Here is a 19,423-nt window from a genome sequence, read left to right as displayed (position 1 = left end):
GATTATATCGGACGCGCTGGAATATCCTGTACTTCAGATTGTATTATTTATATGCCCTGGCTGTAAAGACATTACCAAATAGGTGAAAACACGCACATTCTCACCAATATTACTGCCTGCTGTTTGGCGGCTCTAGATTTGGGAAGGCTGCTTGTTTGGTATCCTGGAATAATGCAGACGGGGCATCGGGCACACTGGGCACAGGTCCCCGATGGCCGGCAGGGTTGCATTCTTACATTTTCTGCCGCTTCGGCAGCAGACTGGGTCCTTCGGTTTGCTGCCGTCGGCTGGATACCCACCGCTGCACTGCGGTGTGGCTGTGTGTATCCAGCTGGCGGCTACCCATTCATCATCTGGTGGCCGCTGGCCTTTAAGTGCCAGGGCCGACTAGTCATCCCCGATCCGGCCCTTAAATAAGGTTGGTGAACATCATACAACCGCTCACTGGGTCTCACTGTAATTTTACTCTGGTAGCCGCCACAATGAAACTGAATATTATTTATGTTGCTCGACACACTTAAGGCTTGCCCACGACCCATAACATTTGTGTTATTATATGTCTTAGACATACACAATTACAGGGCAATCCTGCCAGTCCTGAATCTCCCGGGACCATGCCAGGAGATTCAGGACTGTTGGCAGGTATGCAACCATTTAAAAAAATAAATCTCAATTTAATAATGATCTGCAAAAAATGAGGTTTTAACACGGGCCTCTTATTTTAAGAGTTAACTTTAACTCAAAATAGACCAAGGTGCTTTAAATTCAGCCGTTTCCAAGCAACCGTATTTCTTTATGCCGAAGAAGGCGAACAAAATACAAATAAACATTGACGCAAAAAAAGCCCAAACAAAAGCATTTTTATTCAAAAGAATATATTCTCCTGGAACAACATTATCTGGGATGAGTTTGATGGTAACCCCTCTGTATGTTTTTGGGCTGAAATGGTTGCATTTGGAGAGGGTCGCTGTCTGTTATGTGTGTTTTAGACGCAGGTGCTTTGTCATCCATCGTGATCTGTGTTCCCTGCAGTACGAGGCGATGGCCAACAGATGTCCTTCCTGGGCGACGGGCTATTTATATCCTTGTGACAGCCGGCTCGGTTTTCCAGTGACTTCCAAAGAGGGGACAGTGATCGAGTCTCCCCCTCGCATGCCAGTCCCGTCGCCATATTCCCCTGTCCGGGGCAGAGACGCTTTACCTGCTTCCCCGGAATCTCTTCGGATCAGCTGTCACCATGAGCAGTGCCACCTACCACATCTCCAGCCTGCTGGAGAAGATGACGTCCAGCGACAAGGATTTCAGGTGGGAACGTCACTCTCTATAGGGGTGACACTTATTTGTATCAATAGTTGGGTTCAAAGACATGGCTTTACAAAACGCTCCGTGCATAAAGCTCCAAGGTTATAACTTTATGCTGAGTGGTTATGTTCTTTTTTAACTTTCGACCCTTTGGGTGCAAGAAAGAGGAATGAGATATTTCACCGCGACTCATCTGGCTCTCCAAAGGTGTTATAGCGCGAGGTTCGGAAAGCATAACCCTTCTGTTCATACGTTGCGTGTTCCTGAAATAATGCTCTCTCTGTCTGCTCGCTCCTGGCATGTGTTAGCGTGTCTATTTATAAATATATGTCTTCGGCTTAGGTATGCATGTTAGAATTCATGTAAAAATGGGGGCCCCATAGGGTTCTTCTCTGTGCTGTAAGTATACCTGGGTACCCTAAGCCATGTAGCGGCTGAAGTCGTGCCTGCGATTCTAAGAAAAATGTTCCCCCAGACTAGGACTCCCTTCGGCTCGGGTAAAGTTACCGCTTATGAATATACGTTAACTGCGACCCAGGAACCTGTCGTCTCCTCATCATTAAAGCCGGGCACTACATCTCATGCCATACATGTTTCCTGATACATATGATGAGTATGAAGAAATAATAATAAAAGAACTATGCATAATGCACGGCAGACTAAGCCCTACTTTCAGAAGGAACGCGTCGATTTGGCTATTCATGATGTGTAATGAAATCAATTAACTGCAACTCAACAAATCAAAGTTTGATGAGATGATTGGGTCATACGTTGTGTTAAGGGACGTTAAAATGTATGATCAGTTGGCTAAGGATGTCCCTTGCTTATTTTGTAAAGGTTCATGGCCACCAACGACCTGATGGTCGAACTGCAGAAGGATTCCATCAAGTTGGACGAAGACAGTGAAAAGAAAGTGGTGAAGATGCTGCTGAAGTTGCTGGAGGATAAGAATGGAGAGGTGCAGAACCTGGCCGTGAAGTGGTGAGTCTGCAGAGTTAGGTCTTAAGCACCTATTTTAAAGTAGGAATCTAATATCTTACCTACCCTCTGCTTTTATCCAAGAGATGTATCTTTCTGCTCTTCATCCCCGTTACTTTCATCCTCATACCTCTGCTTTCATCCTGCAGCTTCTACTGTCCTAGGAAACTGTATTCCTCCATTTGAAATTTACATATGATTTCTTTTTTTCCCATTTCACACATTTATGTGATTCCAGCCTCGGCCCCTTGGTGGGGAAAGTGAAGGAGTACCAGGTTGAGACTATTGTGGACACATTATGCAGTAATATGTTATCAGACAAGGAGCAGCTGAGAGATATTTGCAGCATTGGATTAAAAACGGTGATCTCTGAGCTTCCAGCAGCTGGTGCAGGTGAGAAACGGAAAAAGGAACAGCGGGCGTATGCAACCACAGTTAACGCATGAAAAAAGGGTGCATCTGTCCATCAATAAGTTGGTATCAGACATACTCAAGGTATAAGGCATTGGGCAGGTAGCAAATGGGTCATCTTTTAAACTAGTATGAAGCAGGAGATGAGAGTCCAGCATCAGATATTAGCATGGACAGACACATTCTGAACTCAGCTTCGAATTCGTTTTACGGATAAAGAAAATATTATATACTTTAATATACATTATTATTACATTGTTGCTTGTAGGTACATCATTAGCAGCCAACGTGTGCAGGAAGATCACGGGACAACTGACCGGAGCTGTAGGGAAGAGGGACGATGCAGCTGTGCAGTTGGAGGCTCTCGACATCCTTTCTGACATGCTGGGGAGGTGAGCTTCAGCTTTCTATCCGAGTGACCTCTACGTCCCGCATTCACTGATTCACATCACTGAGAAACCGTGTGCTTAATTAACCTTTTTACAGGTGGAGTGATAAGGGTAGGTTGTTATGTTTAGCATTATTCACTACCCTTAAAGGAAGGGGAGGGAATGGAGTAATAAACCCTTGTGTCATTTATTTAACTGTCTACCCCACCACACAAGGGGTAATTGATCAGAGGAGGCACTTGTTGGTTAGTAGGCTGTCTTATGGTTCCTTACCTTCGGGGTACAGTAATATGAAAGTGATGGGTGACTTCAGAACTTGTTTTCAATGAAACTCTGCGATGTTCCTCTGAAACACCATATGGCTCTTTGGATTTTGATCAATAAATCATCTTTGTTACTCTGTTGCTATCAGGTTAGGAGGAGCACTTTTCACTTTCCATCCTTCCATCCTGAACTGCCTTCTGCCCCAGCTTACCAGCCCTCGGCTGGCTGTGAGGAAGAGAGCGGTTCTGGCCTTGGGGCATCTGGTGCAAACCTGCAACGGGAACTTATTTACTGAGCTTATGGAGCATCTTGTGGCAGAGCTGAGGAAGAATGAGTCCACATCCACTACTAGGACCTACATCCAATGTGTTGCAACTGTGAGCTGGCAGGCAGGCCACAGGCTAGGTAAGATCGTTAAAGAACCCAGTCCAGAATAGGTAAGAAGATCATAGACATGACACAAAATTATAGACATTACAAATATATTTATTACATTTTTCTCTTTTTTTTATCCCTCCCACTGCCCCCTTTTCTTTTAAATACCCCTTCTGATGTCTTTACCTCATCTCGCCCACGTCAGCTCCACACTTGGAGAGGGTTGTGCCGCTGGTAGTGGGGTTCTGTAAGGTGGAGGATGATGAGTTGCAGGAACAATGCTTCCAGGCGTTGGATGCTTTCATTAGGCGTTGTCCAAAAGAGATCTCTGGACATATCCCCACCGTGATGGAGCTGTGCCTGAAGTACATCGCATACGACCCCAACTATAACTATGACAGTGAGGAGGAGGACGTTATGGAAACAGAGAGCGAGGAAGAGCAAGGTTTGTAAAATGACATACAAGTGGTACTGATCCTTACCCCTAAACTGTAAACAAAAATGAATTCCTTTAGCTCTAAGTAAGTCAAAAACAAATTTACAACCCAACTGCCAAACCATATACAGTGCCGTCCACTAATATTGGCACCTTTGGTAAATATGAGCAAAAAATGCTGTGAAAAAATGCCTTCTGTAGCTCGTAGGAAAGCAGACCATGATCACCAATGGTAGATGAGTGCAGTATAACACAGTGGCAAAAGCTGAAAGGTGCTATGGGATTGGCTTCAAGGTGACGTACAGTCTATACTATGTGCTTTATTGTAACTTTTTCATGTGTTTGGATCACTCTGGCCTAGGGACTAATGATTATGTGTCTCTGACAGAGAGCGATGATGAGTACAGTGATGACGACGACATGAGTTGGAAGGTGAGGCGCTCTGCGGCCAAGTGCCTGGAGTCTCTGATCAGTGCCAGACCGGATCTCTTGGCTGAATTTTACAAGACAGCAGCCCCTGTGATTATCTTGCGTTTCAAGGAGCGTGAAGAGAACGTCAAGGCGGATATCTTCTCAGCTTACATTGCCCTGCTGCGGCAGACACGCTCTGCTCAGAGCTGGAGGCTGCGTGCCGACACTGGAGGGAAAGAAGATGTTCCGCTTGCTACTTTGCAGAACCAGGTGAGTCCAGGTGAGAGTCTCCATTACTGGCCTTGCACTCTCTTACTCAGATGGAACTTTGCCTGTAAACTCCAATCCTTCTGGAATCGCTGTTTTGTGAACAGTTGTCCTAGAATTAGTCAAAAGATATAACTATCGTTCTCTGTACATTATATCCACTGCCTGTCGGACATTGATATCAGACTTTATTGTCTGAGTAATGATTTGCATACACCTATTCAGTGTGCACTTATTGGTAATGCTGGAGTGGTTCATCTACTCACCTTCATACCCACTAATATCAGATACGGTCAGACCATAGTGTGCTTGGTAATTTTGCAGATGCAGAAGTCTTTCTGTATTTGTATACATTGTTATAATCTTATTTTAGGCTTTTCTTTACAGAACATATGATTTTGCCGTGGTGTCTCCGTATTCCTTCCTGCATGTAATGTCTTATTTGATGTTTCCGCAGGTTCCTTCTGTAATGAAGTCTCTGCACAAACTCTTCAGAGATAAGAGTGTAAAGTCTCGTCAGGGCTGCTTTGCTGTGCTCACAGAGTTAACCATGACTCTCCCAGGATGCCTTTCTCAGCATATACCGGAGCTTGTTCCAGGTACGGTATCAGTTTTCTCCATCTCCATTGTTGGCAATTTTTCAATGAAATCAAACATTACAAATAACAATTTTTGTTTGTCCTCTTTTTTGCCACCAGGGTTGGTTTTCTCGCTTACAGATAAGTCCAGCAGCTCCAATATGCGTCTGGACACCTTGAGCTTCCTTCACGTTGTGCTCAGCAGTCTTCCTTCAGAATGTTTCCATCCCCATCTACCTGCCATTGTCCCCTCAGTAGTTACCTGCATTTCTGACCCCTTCTACAAGATCACTTCAGAAGCTCTTCTGGTGGCCCAGCAGCTGGTTAGGGTTATTCGGCCACTGGACAAGATTCAGGTCTCAAAACCCTCACCGTATACAAGAGAGCTGTTTAATGCTACCTCAAAGAGGCTTCAGGCGACAGACATCGATCAGGAAGTAAAGGAACGAGCTCTGTCCTGTATGGGCCACTTAATTTGTCATCTTGGGGACCATTTGGGTAGTGACCTGCAGCCTACCCTCCATCTCATTCTGGAGCGTCTCCGTAACGAGATCACTCGTCTCACTGCAGTTAAAGTGCTTATTCTTATTGCAGGTTCTCCGTTAAAGATTGACTTGCGCCCATTGTTGAAGGAAGCGTTGCCCATTCTGTCCTCTTTCCTGCGTAAGAACCAGCGAGCTCTTAAACTGGGGACTCTCTCTGCCCTTGGGGTTCTAGTCAGGAATTACAGTGACTGCCTGAAGCCTCCTATGGTGGATCCTTTGTTAGGAGAGTTGCCTTCCCTGCTGGCTGAATCAGACATGCACGTGTCGCAGGTCACTGTGGACTTTCTCACCACCCTGGTGACTTCACATCCAGCTGCTCTTCATAAACTGGCTTCTCAAATTCTACCCCAGCTTTTCCACTTGGTGCACTCTCCTCTCCTGCAGGGGGGTGCACTCACATCCATACTCTCTTTTTTGCGTACGGTCGTCACAAGCCGCACACCTCATCTGGGCTACACAGAACTCCTTAAGCAACTGACTGGACCCATCTACAGCTCAGGGTCCGCTCTACACAAACAGGCCTTCCACTCGGTGGCGAAATGTGTGGCCGCTCTGGCAAGTGCCTGCCCCAAAGAGTCTGCTGCTTCCATTAATCAGTTTATACAAGACGCAAAGAGCCCCAGAGTAGGCGACCCAGTAAAAGTTCTGTCTTTCCTGGCGTTGGCCGAGATCGGGCGTGAGTGCAGTCTGGGAGCCCAGCAGCGGGAGTTGAAAAGCGTCATCCTGGAGGCATTTGCTTCCCCCAGCGACGAGGTGAAGTCTGCAGCCTCTTATGCTTTGGGCAATGCTAGTGTCGGAAGCCCGGCAGACTTCCTCCCATTCATGCTGCATGAAATTGGGGGGCAACTTCGAAAACAGTACCTCCTGCTGCACTCACTCAAGGAAGCCCTGACCTCACTCCCTTGTGAGGAACTCAGGCCGTATCAGGAAGACGTGTGGAAACTTTTGCTCCAGTACTGCGAAGCTGCCGAGGAAGGCACTAGAAACGTGGTGGCAGAGTGTTTGGGCAAGCTGACTCTTGTGAATCCAGACCAGCTCCTGCGCAGGTTGTGCAAACAGCTGGATTCAGGTAATTCACCCAAACAGAAAATTGCAATTGAAAAAGAGCCTTAATCAGACTGCTTGAATAAACACAAATTCAACCCAGCCTTACACATATCAAAAAACAGCATTTCTGAGTAGGTAACTGCATAGATTTAGGCGGTTCCTCTGTGTCTGGTATGTCTTGATATAATGACCTGTTCTCTTTGTAATTTAAGGTTCTCCTCAGACCCGAAGCACTGTGATAACAGCCTTTAAATTCACAATCTCTGACCAGCCAGCTCCTATTGACCCCCTGCTACAGAACTGCATAGGTGAGCCTTGCCTAATAGATTGCCATATTGGTGTATATTGCCATTTCTTGATTTTTAAACTGCTTTGTTTATGTAGTGAACATGTCATGATTTTGGTCGTATCGATCTCGCACACAGGTGATTTCTTGAAATGCCTCAAGGACCCGGAGCCCAATGTGCGGCGTGTGACCTTGGTCATGTTTAACTCTGCGGCTCACAATAAACCATCGCTGGTCAGGAACTTACTGGGCAAGGTCCTGCCTCCCCTGTATAACGAGACCAGAATCAGGCGTGAGCTGATACGGGAGGTGAGGAATCTATAATATTCAGGGATTGGGAATAAATGGGGGCATACTCAGAAACTCAAGTCTTGGAGGTATTGGGTTTCAGGTAGTGGGATGCCATCCAAGATGTCATTTCAGACATTTTTGTGTGTTAAATTCAGCTATAATGTTATTGTGGTGTGTGTATATAGAAAAGGAGCTGTGCTAATCTCGTGTAATAATAACCATCATGTGTTCAGCTATAAGATATGAGCTTTAATAACATACTGGGTTTTTTTCTGGCATGAAGGTGGAGATGGGTCCCTTTAAGCACACGGTAGATGATGGTCTTGACGTCCGGAAGGCAGCATTTGAGTGCATGTACACACTGCTGGAGAGCTGCCTGGACCAGCTGGACATCTATGAGTATTTAAGTCATGTGGAAGACGGGCTTAAAGATCATTACGACATAAGGGTAATAGTTTTGTCTTTGAAGTGTTTAGCATGCGATGTATGGCAACAGTTATCATGTTAATCGAACTAATACTGAAATCCCGCAGTATTTCATCAGCGCTTGCGACTATCGTGTCTCTGAGAACCTAAATGATGATTCAGGGCCCGATCTTTCAAGCTGGAATATTGGCTACATGTCAGACATCTCCTTCTCTTGCAGATGCTCACCTTCATTATCCTCAGCCGCCTCTCCGTCTTGTGTCCCAGTGCAGTGCTCCGGAGCTTAGACCAGCTAATCGAGCCTCTTCGGGCTACATGTACCACAAAGGTAGGTCCTGCACCCTCTGATGACAGACAAGGTACTAAACCTGACAGGTTAGTTACTAACCGGCCAAACTGTATCTACTTGTTTTTCCGAACGTCAGTTGCACCATCAACATACACGTTTGGTCTGTGACTACTAAGCAAACTAATACTCCATGTAATTCACCTTTTAGGTGAAGGCTGGGTCTGTAAAACAGGAGTTTGAGAAGCAGGATGAACTCAAGAGATCAGCCATGAGGACCATCACCGCTCTGCTCACTATCCCAGAGGTCGAGAACAGCAGGAGTATGGCTGAGTTTCTGGCCCAAATTAGATCCAATCCTGAATTGTCCTCTCTGTTTGAGAACATCCAGAAAGACTCTGTGACAACGTGCACCACAGAGGCCATGGACATAAGCTAAGGACCCGCATCGTCCTTAACCAGTGAACTCGACAGATCTCCCTTCAAACTTGGATACATAATTTAGAAGATGCCTGCTTTCAGTTCTCATTGAAAGAAAATCTCTATGGTCATTAAGAGGAGGCTTACTGGTTGATGCAGGAAAGAGTAAGTTCTTAAAGGTTCCATGCCAAACCTAAAGCTTTCAGGAGATACTTTAACAGCAATATATTGTGCCAGCGAAAGCCATTGTAGTAAAAGAAACGGTACATCCGTAGTTATTGTGGCTTCTGTTACGTATTAGTTGCAGGGCCTATTTCTGCTGTTACAACCAAAGTGCTTATTATAAATATAGAAAATACATTATTCTGTAACATCAGGAAATCTCTCTAAATAAAGAGTATAAACCTAACGAAATCCTTATTGCTTTCTTCAACCAGCTGTGTTTGCGATAATCAGGGAAAACATCAGTCGCCGATAGCTTGGCAAGAAACTCTTGGCTTCTTTACATAGTTTTTTTAGGAAGGGAATCACGTTGACTTGAAGGGTTTAGTAATGCCTCAAAATCCAAGGGGCACTGCCTTACGCCCCTCAGCCAGGAACAGTAACATGAGATTGGGCACACACCTCACCCGAGGCCTATTTAACGTACTACTTTTGGGGGGTCATGTATAAGATGCGTAAGCACCTGGTGCAACGTTTGAAGAATAGTCTTAGCACCTTAACATCCAATGGCATGGTCCAATCAGAAGTAACTGATTTGGTTACTATGGCAATAGGCCCACACTTCATATTTTTCACAAGCACTTATACTTGAATATCTTAGCCAAGATTGTTAGTTTTCTGCACTTGACTTTGTAGCTAGTAGTGGATTAGCATTAAAACCACTTCACGCCAGTCACAATATGAGGGACTTAGAATCACAACTCTATTCGATCTACAGACCCCAGTATGAGGGGCAGGAGTCATGTTTATGGGTCACTGTGAACCAAACATTTCAGAGGTGTGGGGGATACACATGTTACCGTACAGCTCCCCTCTATCCTAAAATAGTAAGTCTAGTTTATGCCAATATTTGCACACACAAGGAAACATTTAATAGCCCGATATCCGATTATTCAGGAGTGGGAATGGCAGAAAACACTTGCTAGTCTCTCGGTGCAACTCTGCAGCTTCCCAATACGGGGATAAGTGTGCCATATGTATAAATTATAGGTCATTTTGCTCAGATGTCATGCTGTGATGCATCTGATCTGGTGAATAGCATGTAAAAAAGGGAAGGGTTGAGCTGTAGCTATGTCAGCGAATGCCTTCAATACAGGGTATTTGTCTGCATATTCCCACCATGCACCCCCAGCACCCCACAAAGCAGATAAACGGTAAAGTTTACTTTTACTCTTTTATTGAACACAAAAAAAGCAGCATCAGAGACCAGACATTTATTCGTTCTCTTCACTGCGCAGTCTGGCGTTGGGGTTGGTAACTTTGATTGCAAGCTGTGCTGCTCTTTCAACAATGGTTTTACGGTTCTTGGAGGAAACATTGTGAGCAATTTCAGCGCAGAAAGACCTGAAACAAGCAAGAAGAGTTTAAATGCACAAGGCCATCCCACATAGAGGTTATTAGTTAAAAGGCGCTTTTCCACCTTTGCCAATGGATTTAAAATTCTCTTACCAAATGCCCACAAAAATCAAACAAACTTTACGTTGCTGATAATTTTTTGCCATAAAAACCATAGCAAACGTAATTATATTCCTCCTGGAGGCTCAGTCTCATTACAAGAAAGACTGGCTTTAGTCTTGTGTTACCATGTTTTATGTAAAATAGACAAATCTGAGAAGCATTCGGACATTTAATACTGAATTATAAAAGAGCTACATTCAGAGCAGGAAGAACCCTTAGACATCACAATAGCAGTTAAGATGACCCTTGTTTCTGATGTTGGCACCGAGGTCCCTAAAATCCCTATACAGTCTGTAGGTAGGCCACTAATCAGAAGTAGCAAGTATTACGTATTCCCCACAAAAAGGCTTCGCAGCTTATTTTATAGGTCCTGTGCGTTCACAGGTAAAAGTGTCCCTTGGGTTCAACAAACCAAGAAGATTCTATTTTGCAACTGGATTCAACATTATGCCCTGCTTTACACTTAATTCACACAGAATAATGTCTAATGGTGAAGATGGGGCTAATAGATCTCCAGTCTGGCAATTATTTCTTTAAGACCCAAAGCATCCTAAAACTGCGCAAGCAAGAGACAAAATGCTTCAAACTGCACAACAAACCCAAGTCTGGATCAAAACTTATTTGCGCCTTATCCATTTCTCTCTTCTACTCACTTGTTGCTCATCATGAGAACCTCGAGCTCCTTGACATTGTGCACCAGGAACTTTCTGAATCCGGTGGGCAGCATGTGTTTGGTTTTTTTGTTGCTACCATAACCAATGTTGGGCATCAGGACCTGACCCTTGAACCTCCTGCGGGCCCTGTTGTCGATACCTCTGGGCTTACGCCAGTTGCGCTGCGGAGATAAAGAGACTGGTTAACAGCTCGCCCGGTTTGAGAAGAATCACTGGGCACTTTAGGCACGCGGGACTCTTTACACACCTTAATCTTGACATAACGGTCTGACTGATGACGGACAAACTTCTTTGTCCGCTTCTTGAGGATTTTAGGTTTAATCAGAGGTCTGAGGGCAGCCATGATACCTAGAGAAGGAAGAAAATACACAAACTTAATACAGGTGTTCAGACTTTGTGTCTACACAAAATAGCAGCAACTGAAATGCACGATAATGTTCAGCTGAACAGGATTAGACCAAGTAATATTTCAGCTCTGTAGCAGAGAATCTTCCTTTCGCCAGACTCTAAACTGGCCAAGGAATGGGTTCACTCTGCTGTTCTCTCCCTCCGTCAAAACAAGCTAAGGAGGTACTGGAGGCTCCTCAGACAGGGATCCGGAGGTTTAGGGCGAGATAAATACCCACAGCTAGCGTCATGTGGAGAAGCGTTCTAACACAAAGGTGGCAGACATAGAATTTGAAAGAAGAGCGATTGGGTCCATCATAGATAACTATGCTTATGCGCCACATGGTTAAATACTTACTGTATTAGCCTCTACCACTTCCGCTGGGAGGCTGCCCCACTTACCCACCACCTTCTCAGTAAAGATATTAAGCAAGCCACAAAAACAGATGTTAATTGTTAGCTCAATTACATCCACTTACTGGGAGGTCTACATATACATACATATATATATATACACACATATACACTACTTCACATCAAGTACTATTACTAAGCATCCTTACTTTCTATACACAAACTCCCAACATTAATATTTTACCATAACATCTGCCAGCCTATTAAACAGCACCCTGGGGTACAAAACACTTCATTGCGTCACTTAGGCCAGCAAAGTGACGCAGGCCGCATAGCCCAAGTAGCCAATTTAAGACGCTCCAGGTCACATGGCACCCAAAGGGTTAATACACACCGGGTCTCAATAGTTATTTATGCATCTTACAGAGCATCAATAAAGCCGTGAGGGCGGAAGGCAGCAGCCGCTCCTGCCCCTCTTTAGTGTAACCGGACGGATTTTATACCCCGTGTATATAACGTAAACGTTGTACAGACCTACGGAATATGACGGCGCTATATAAAATTTCAGTATACAGGCGAGCAGCCAAAATACACATGTGCCGATACATACGTGTCTACGGCATTCCTACTAGGCCAAAATGTATTGCTCAGCAAGACACAGTCTGCATTGCTATAGTAATAAAGCTTCAGCAGGCGAAACACTGCACGACGCGGCATTTATAGCAGCAGCGGCCTGGGGTTTGTGTAAGAAGCCATTTTACCAGCAGACATGCCCAGGACTGCTAAGTGTTAACACCAAATATCTTACATACAAACGGTGTATTCTCCACAAATAACGGCACACAAAGAGACAACGAACACTGTGGATTAAGGAAATGCGTTAAAAGATACCAGTTTACCGAATTTAAACGCGGATGGTTCCCGATTCACTCACCAGTTCGCGGAGTCTGCCTTCTTCGCAGACAGCCCGGGGAAGAGAGAGAAGCTGAGCAGCTGGGCCGGATAAAGAAGAGCCGAGTACCCGGAAGTATTACAGCGCCACCAGCGCATGCGGCGCCTAGTGGTATTACAGCCGCCGGCAGAGGTTTCAGGTGTATCTTTTGCATTGGATTTTGTATGGGAAAAAAATTACCGTACACAGGAAGGGCCCCTTCTCTGTATTCCCTACCTTGAGCTGCCATCTGTTCTATCCTCTTCTTCTGACATCCTTTCCTCGCATTTTCTTCTTTCTTTTTTCCCCTTCTTACCTTTCTTGTCTGATTTTACATTTTTCATTCCAACCTCTATTTTGCTCCCCCCTACACATGCATATACAACCTAGACTTGTCACCTTTTCCTCTAGAAAATACCGGCCATTGTTGTGGGTCAGTGAGGATGGAGTGACAAAAAGGGCAGAGCCACTTAATGTTGCATGATCCTACCAGACTGAGCTTCAGGCTCCCTGACAGTGGTACATTACTGATATTATTATATAGTGATCCTGACACTAACTGGGGTACAGTATAACACATATCATTATATACTCAGGCAGACACAGACCGTGGTACAGCATAATTCCTATCAATATATAGTGATTCAGACACTAAGGGTGGTACGGGTTAACTCTGTTCACTATATACTGATCCATACTTTGATTGTGGTACAGCATTACTCCCTTCACTATATACGGAGCCACACATTGATGGTGGTACAGAATTAAGTTAGACATTGACAGTGGTACAGCATAACCCCATCACTATATACTGAGCCAGGCACTGATAGTGGTACGCTATAACTCCCATCATAATGTTTGTTTGCATTTCGTTCCTTTTTCACTCTCACTCCCTTACTCTTACTCATGCTGTCTCACACTTTCACTCACTCTTTGACACATGTTGCGACACCTGATCAGATTGGACAAGAGTTAGTCAGTATGCCGGGGCCCAGGAGCAAGTGAAATTCTGCAGTAGTATTGTACCCTGAGAATATTTTTTCCCGTTTCAAATAGGCTTGATGATATGATAGATATTCCTTTGTTTGGTCAACCTTTCAATTTGGAGGTAAGGCACTTTAAATCTTGTACTTAAAGTTCTCAGGTATAATACACACAATCAATAATCAGTGACCAGATAGAAATCAGGTATGTAATAAAAGTGTAACAATAATAAAATGTATTTTTTTTGTGTGTGTTTTTTATGTGTTTTTGTGCCTGTCTCTCAGGGGTTGGGGTCATTTGCTGCAGAATGTAACTGAGAGAAACTGACCTGGAAGCACCATTGACTTCCATTTCGCTGTAGTTGCAGATTATTATTAACTCTTTCAAGAAACCAGCATGAACCCATCAAATGTCATGATCACAACATCACAATCTGTGATCAAACGCCTGTTGAGCCTGTGGTTGATGGTAGGGCACACTTACCTGTATCACCACTCCAGCGGCAGATCAATCAATGTGCCCTGGAAGTGCCAGGATTTCCTTTAAAGCCCAGTTCAATGCATGTATGCCCTGTTTGTATGCATTGAAACGGGGATTACAGCTATAACAGCATTCCTGGTACATTCTCTGGGTTGATCCTTAAAAATCTTTCCCTACTCAGAGATGAAAGGCACTCCTAGAGTCCTGGAATTGGCAGTGAGTGTTCCTGATAGCGCTATATGTTTGAGGACACGTGGCCCCAATATACGGTAATGATACATATTATTGTCAAGGTAATAAACTTAAATCCTAATTTTATTCTAACAATATATCTAACAATCTAATCTAACAATCAGTATATTTCTACTTGTATCTAACAATCAGTATATTTCTACTTGTATCTAACAATCAGTATATTTCTACTTGTAATCTACTTCTAATGTGAGACCGGAGCCCTTTTGATGGCGCTGGGCCTATGGTCTTCACTGGGCCTAAGGTCTTCACTGGGCCTATGGTCTTTATTCTGCCTGAGTTGACTGCGGCAGATAGACACGAAGCTTGTCCAGGAGATGGCCAGGCCAAAAGGCGTTGTCTTCAGTGGTCCTGAAGCGGTAGGCATATCTCCTCTTCAGGTTACTAAGGATAGAAAGAACACAGTGTTTAGTAATGAAAATACTGCCCCTTCCTCTGTAGCGCCACAGGTAACAAAGACCACGATGCAAATGGCGACAGAGATAACCCCCCCACAGTTCCTACAGGCCTGTTTCCATTTTTTATTTTGGGTATGGGCAAAAGACAAAAACAGACATTCTAATGTCAGCTCTGCTAACATCCTACAAAACAGACCAATTCGTAAGGATTTACAAAAAAGCTCACAAAGAATTAGTTTCCTAAAGTACTTATTGATACATAACAGTAAATATACCCCCTGTAAATTAAAAAAAAAACATTAATTATGAGTTTGAACTTAATAACTTACCAGATCATCCCTTTGAACTGCTGAAATGTGACCCAGCAGTCCAGTGTCTCCTTGGTGGACTTCACATCCCCTCTCACTCTGGCTTTCACTTGTTTTACATAGGCCTTAGGAGGGTATGGTGTACGGGCAGGAATGCTGCAAAAAAACAAATGGAGAAAACATTATTTCAGAGGTGAAGGAATGAGGTTGCAATTCAAAGGAGAGAAACATAATCTTTGGGAGGTCACTGTAGGTGTAGCTACATCCACCTAGATGATACATTTATGGGCACTGTCCGGCACTCAGTGGGTACTGGTCAGCATGACTCCAATCATGCAGCGTAGCCTAAGATTACAGGTGGACTAGAATGTTTCTAATAGAATCCAGCAGATGTTGATAAATATGGCGACCAGCTCAAACCGCAAGTAAAGTTATCCTCCTAGTACCATGGTGTTTGCTCATGCATCCCTTGATTGGCAGCAAAGAGCCTTTCACCATATTCAGCACAGGGCACCAGGGGTTCTTAAATGCGCTTGGCTGCATATACACAGCAGGCAGACATGAATGTCTTTAAAGGTCCCATTGCATTGCACTCTTTAAAGGGGGTTTTAGGAGGTATGTATAAAATATAATAAATCTTACACTCTCTGAGTTTTGCCAGTGTTTCCACGATCTAGAAGAACGGTCTGTTTTTTGAGGACATCTCCAGGTTGACAGATCTTTAAAGGTTGTCCTGAAGCACGAATCAATCGGTCCCCGGGTTTTCCACGACCTAGAAGTTCCCCCGAAGTAAGGATGTGCTTTTTGAGGACATCTTTTTTGGAAAAAGCATCTGTTCCAGGTTGACGAATCTTTAAAGGTTGTCCTGAAGCAGAAACCCATCGGTCCCCGGGGTACAACAGCGCTGCACAGAGAAACACATACATTACACGTGGCACTGAGAACGTCTTGAAAATTAAATTGTTAATGCTTATCAGTAAGCAGAGGTTAAGTGTTGTTGACAGAGGTTAGCGGGAAACATGATATATTGTGGCAACCATCTTGTCCAATTAGCAGGGCACAAAATTTTCCACATTCTCACCTCTCTCTAGAAGTTCCTCAGACAATGGCACTTTGTAGATCTCACAAAGTTTCAGGATCTCGTGGTACTGCCACAAACACTTCATCCGGTACTTGTTCGCCTTTTCTCCAATCTCTTCGCCCATCGTAGATGGCTGAGAGTGGGCGTCCACTGCATCATTCCAAGTCCGGACGGTACGACTGTGATCCAACCAATGTTGGGGCTGGGTGTTACTCTGTGGAAATATAAACACAAACACAACCTTTCAAATTGTTGAAAATGAAATTGTTGATGAACAAATATCTTATTAATGCCTATGAACTATTAAATGTATCTGTTTGTAAATTTGACACTGAACGATGATTTATTTTCTTCATTTTACTGAAAATAGCCAACCCTATCAAATATATTGTTTCTTCTACATGTCTAAAACCATTCTTGAGCTGCATTACGTACCTTTACTCTGCGCTTTTGATCTCTGTAATCCTTGATGACATCTTCCATGTCCTCAAAACTGAGGGGTCTCTTCTCCTCAAGGTCAATTGGGGGCAATTTTAGAAAGCGTGAATTGCTGCTCTCACTTTGCTCACCATAGCTGGGCGAAGATCCCCTCGCTGTATGGTCGACATCATCAGGACACAAAGGTTTCTGTCCTCTTGGAGAAATGGGAGGGAGTGTTGTAGCTACAGACAAAAGATAACAAACAAAGTTAAAGTATTATAATAAAGAACTGTACATAAGTTTACCCCTAAATCTCTAGAATTTTGCCATAAACAATTATGTCATCCCACCATTGTCCCTAAAGCCACTGACGCTGTGGTTGGGCTGTTGGCTTTGGATTGTGGGGACTGTCTAGACTTTTCTCATTGGGTACCAGAATGTAAACCAGGCCATAATCTACTGCTGCACAACTTCCATATCCCTTCTGGAGAATTTGTTTTTTGGGGGGAATTTTTGATTCATTTTTTGAGTCATGCTCAAATTGGGATATCCAAAGAATGTGGCTTGCTTGCATCTCCCCCAGGCCTGGATTTTTACACCACTGCTGTTGTAGCCCATGGAGCAGCACAGCTTATAGGAGTGGGCCTTGACAGAACTAGGGCGTGGGCTTGAGGGGTTAGTTTGATTTAACTGGTATAGGGTGTTGTGGGTGGGGTTAAGGGTGCCATAAATATATAGGGGAACCATGTTGTATGTGGTTTCACTAACCTGTTTTGTCTCACCCATTACATTATGGTGAAGTTGTTTAATTTTGGTTTGTTTTTTTGTAGAGTTGGTTTTTGGTTAGGAATGATTAAATAATAAATGTGAACTAAAGCTGTGGACAAATATATATTTCCATCTAATAAACTTGTTCGTGTTATTTATTGGGGAACTGGGGACTGTGGTTTCCTGGGCACATTCGACTATGCGCCTGGTCAGTGTGACATTTGTTCTGCATGATGTGTACCGTCCTTACCTGGTTTTGCGTTGATGTTTTTAAAGTGTTCCTCCGTATGCTCTTTCCTCCAAGCAGAACGACCTCTGGACAGCTCCTTATAGTTCACAGAGTTTGGAGTGCTGTCGCTCAGTGAGATTATCATATCTTCAACCTGAGTGTCACTCATTGGTAATCCAGCCTAGAAAAAGATCAAGAGGTTTGGAAGAAAGAAAAGTAGAAGTTAGTGAGTTCATAGGCTTAGTGGCTATGACACCGGTTTCAGTGATGCCAATTCCAAGATAAATGTTTATTGCCCCATCTAAATTTTGAATGCCAGAAGGTAAATTTTGTAGCCAGAAAAGATGGCTCCTAGCCAGAGACTCATTATTCACATATTAACCCAAAGTCTCATGGCACAGTTCTGTAGAACAGCCACATCTACATTTACTCATGTGCCCAGTTACCTCTTTCCTGACAGCCTTGAAGTCATTGATGGATATGGTCTTCTTCTTGGCCTTGTCAGTCTGGTTGTAAGTGTCCACGAGACGCAGGCGGCGCTGGTGCAAGTATTTGTCCACGACTCCCAGACCGTCCGGGCTGGGAGCTTGAAGGGTTGGTGCGGTGAAGCGGCACCGTGGACTTTTGATAACCTTGCGGTCCATTGCCTGTAAGATCACACATTTAGTTAAAACATTTTTTAAGCATCAGCTATAAAACAAAGCACTAAAAAGTATTAATATTCCAATTCCATTCTATATGTGCATGAAAATGTACCCAAAAAATGATTTAGTAGTTTAAATTAAAATCTATGGAAGAAAAACATCCTGAAGGGGAGATGTAGAACCCAACAACATACATGTTTCTATTTTATATAACAACTCTGTACCATCCTCTAATAATATCATCTAATAATAAATAATAACACAAATAATAATAAAGCTAAACAACAACCGAGAAAACAATAAGGAATTCATATTTGGCTTTAGGGACAGCTGGAAACTGTATTGCGGTTGTTTTAGAACTCACCGTGTCTGCGGTAATTAAGTTGGTTACCGGTCCTTTTGCCTTCTTCCCCGACACCCCTTCCGGGGCTTCCCGGTCTGAAGATGTTCCGCGGGGGGTGAGGCTTTTGGACCGTAACAGTCTCTCTTTGACTCGGGCCTCAGACTCGGTAAGTACCGGTTTCCCCTGCAGGTACTCCCAGACATCACCCATGCTGTCCAGCTGGTGCCGAAATGATTTTCTTGCAGCAATCCAGTCGGAACAGCTCGGCCCGGTCTCCGGTGTTATAATTCCCGGCATTGTAAAGGTCTTTGGTTTTTGACCACTGCCGGGATCCAGACGGATTACCCCTCCGGGCTGTGAAGTCGGAGACTCCACTTTCTCCATTGGAGGGGCAATGATGCGCCTAATTCTCGATTTGGGAGGACCTGATTTAGCACAGGCCATCCGAAACTCGTAAGTGCGAGATAAATCTCGCTGATGGTATCGAGTTAAGTCTATGTCCTTCGATTTCGAACAGATCGATTCTGCCATGATCCAATCCGGAGATCAGCTTTGCAGAATGACAGAGCAGCTCCCCGATTCCTGCGAATATAAAGAGAGCGAGCATTGTGACGTCAGAAGTGTAACGTCACAGTTGTGGCATTACCATTGTGAGGTCACAAGTGGGCTCAACACCTGTTAGCCACCCCCTCCCAAGTAAATAAATTTGAGCACATGGACTTTAATACAAAACACTTATAAATGTAAAAAAATGATATGCTATTATGGTCCAAAACTC

General features: G+C 44.0%; 3 protein-coding genes across 3 annotated transcripts; 1 reads left to right on the top strand and 2 right to left on the bottom strand.

Annotated features, from left to right (window-relative positions):
- Positions 1–1,106: 1,106 nt before the first annotated feature.
- Positions 1,107–9,126, top strand: LOC128500612 (cullin-associated NEDD8-dissociated protein 1-like). Its single transcript, XM_053469808.1, has 14 exons — positions 1,107–1,305; positions 2,140–2,283; positions 2,519–2,673; positions 2,960–3,083; positions 3,493–3,749; positions 3,925–4,164; positions 4,544–4,836; positions 5,291–5,432; positions 5,532–7,025; positions 7,216–7,311; positions 7,429–7,598; positions 7,864–8,028; positions 8,227–8,334; positions 8,504–9,126. Exons 1-14 carry the CDS (start codon positions 1,238–1,240, stop codon positions 8,729–8,731), a joined length of 3,684 nt encoding a protein of 1,227 aa, XP_053325783.1. The 5' UTR covers positions 1,107–1,237; the 3' UTR covers positions 8,732–9,126.
- A 968-nt stretch (positions 9,127–10,094) lies between these two features.
- Positions 10,095–12,840, bottom strand: RPL32 (ribosomal protein L32). Its single transcript, XM_053468581.1, has 4 exons — positions 12,742–12,840; positions 11,314–11,414; positions 11,046–11,227; positions 10,095–10,278 (listed from the first exon to the last, which is right to left on the bottom strand). Exons 2-4 carry the CDS (start codon positions 11,407–11,409, stop codon positions 10,149–10,151), a joined length of 408 nt encoding a protein of 135 aa, XP_053324556.1. The 5' UTR covers positions 11,410–11,414; positions 12,742–12,840; the 3' UTR covers positions 10,095–10,148.
- Positions 12,841–14,720: 1,880 nt separating this feature from the next.
- LOC128500477 (EF-hand calcium-binding domain-containing protein 12-like) lies at positions 14,721–19,176 on the bottom strand. Its single transcript, XM_053469638.1, has 8 exons — positions 18,667–19,176; positions 18,105–18,305; positions 17,680–17,839; positions 16,677–16,903; positions 16,242–16,455; positions 15,803–16,064; positions 15,182–15,316; positions 14,721–14,838 (listed from the first exon to the last, which is right to left on the bottom strand). The coding sequence occupies exons 1-8, from the start codon at positions 19,174–19,176 to the stop codon at positions 14,721–14,723; spliced, it is 1,827 nt and encodes a 608-aa protein (XP_053325613.1).
- Between the last annotated feature and the right edge of the window lie 247 nt (positions 19,177–19,423).

This window comes from Spea bombifrons, chromosome 6, assembly GCF_027358695.1.
Source record: "Spea bombifrons isolate aSpeBom1 chromosome 6, aSpeBom1.2.pri, whole genome shotgun sequence".
Lineage (NCBI taxonomy): Eukaryota > Metazoa > Chordata > Amphibia > Anura > Pelobatidae > Spea > Spea bombifrons.
This window is presented reverse-complemented; position numbering and strand designations above follow the sequence as displayed.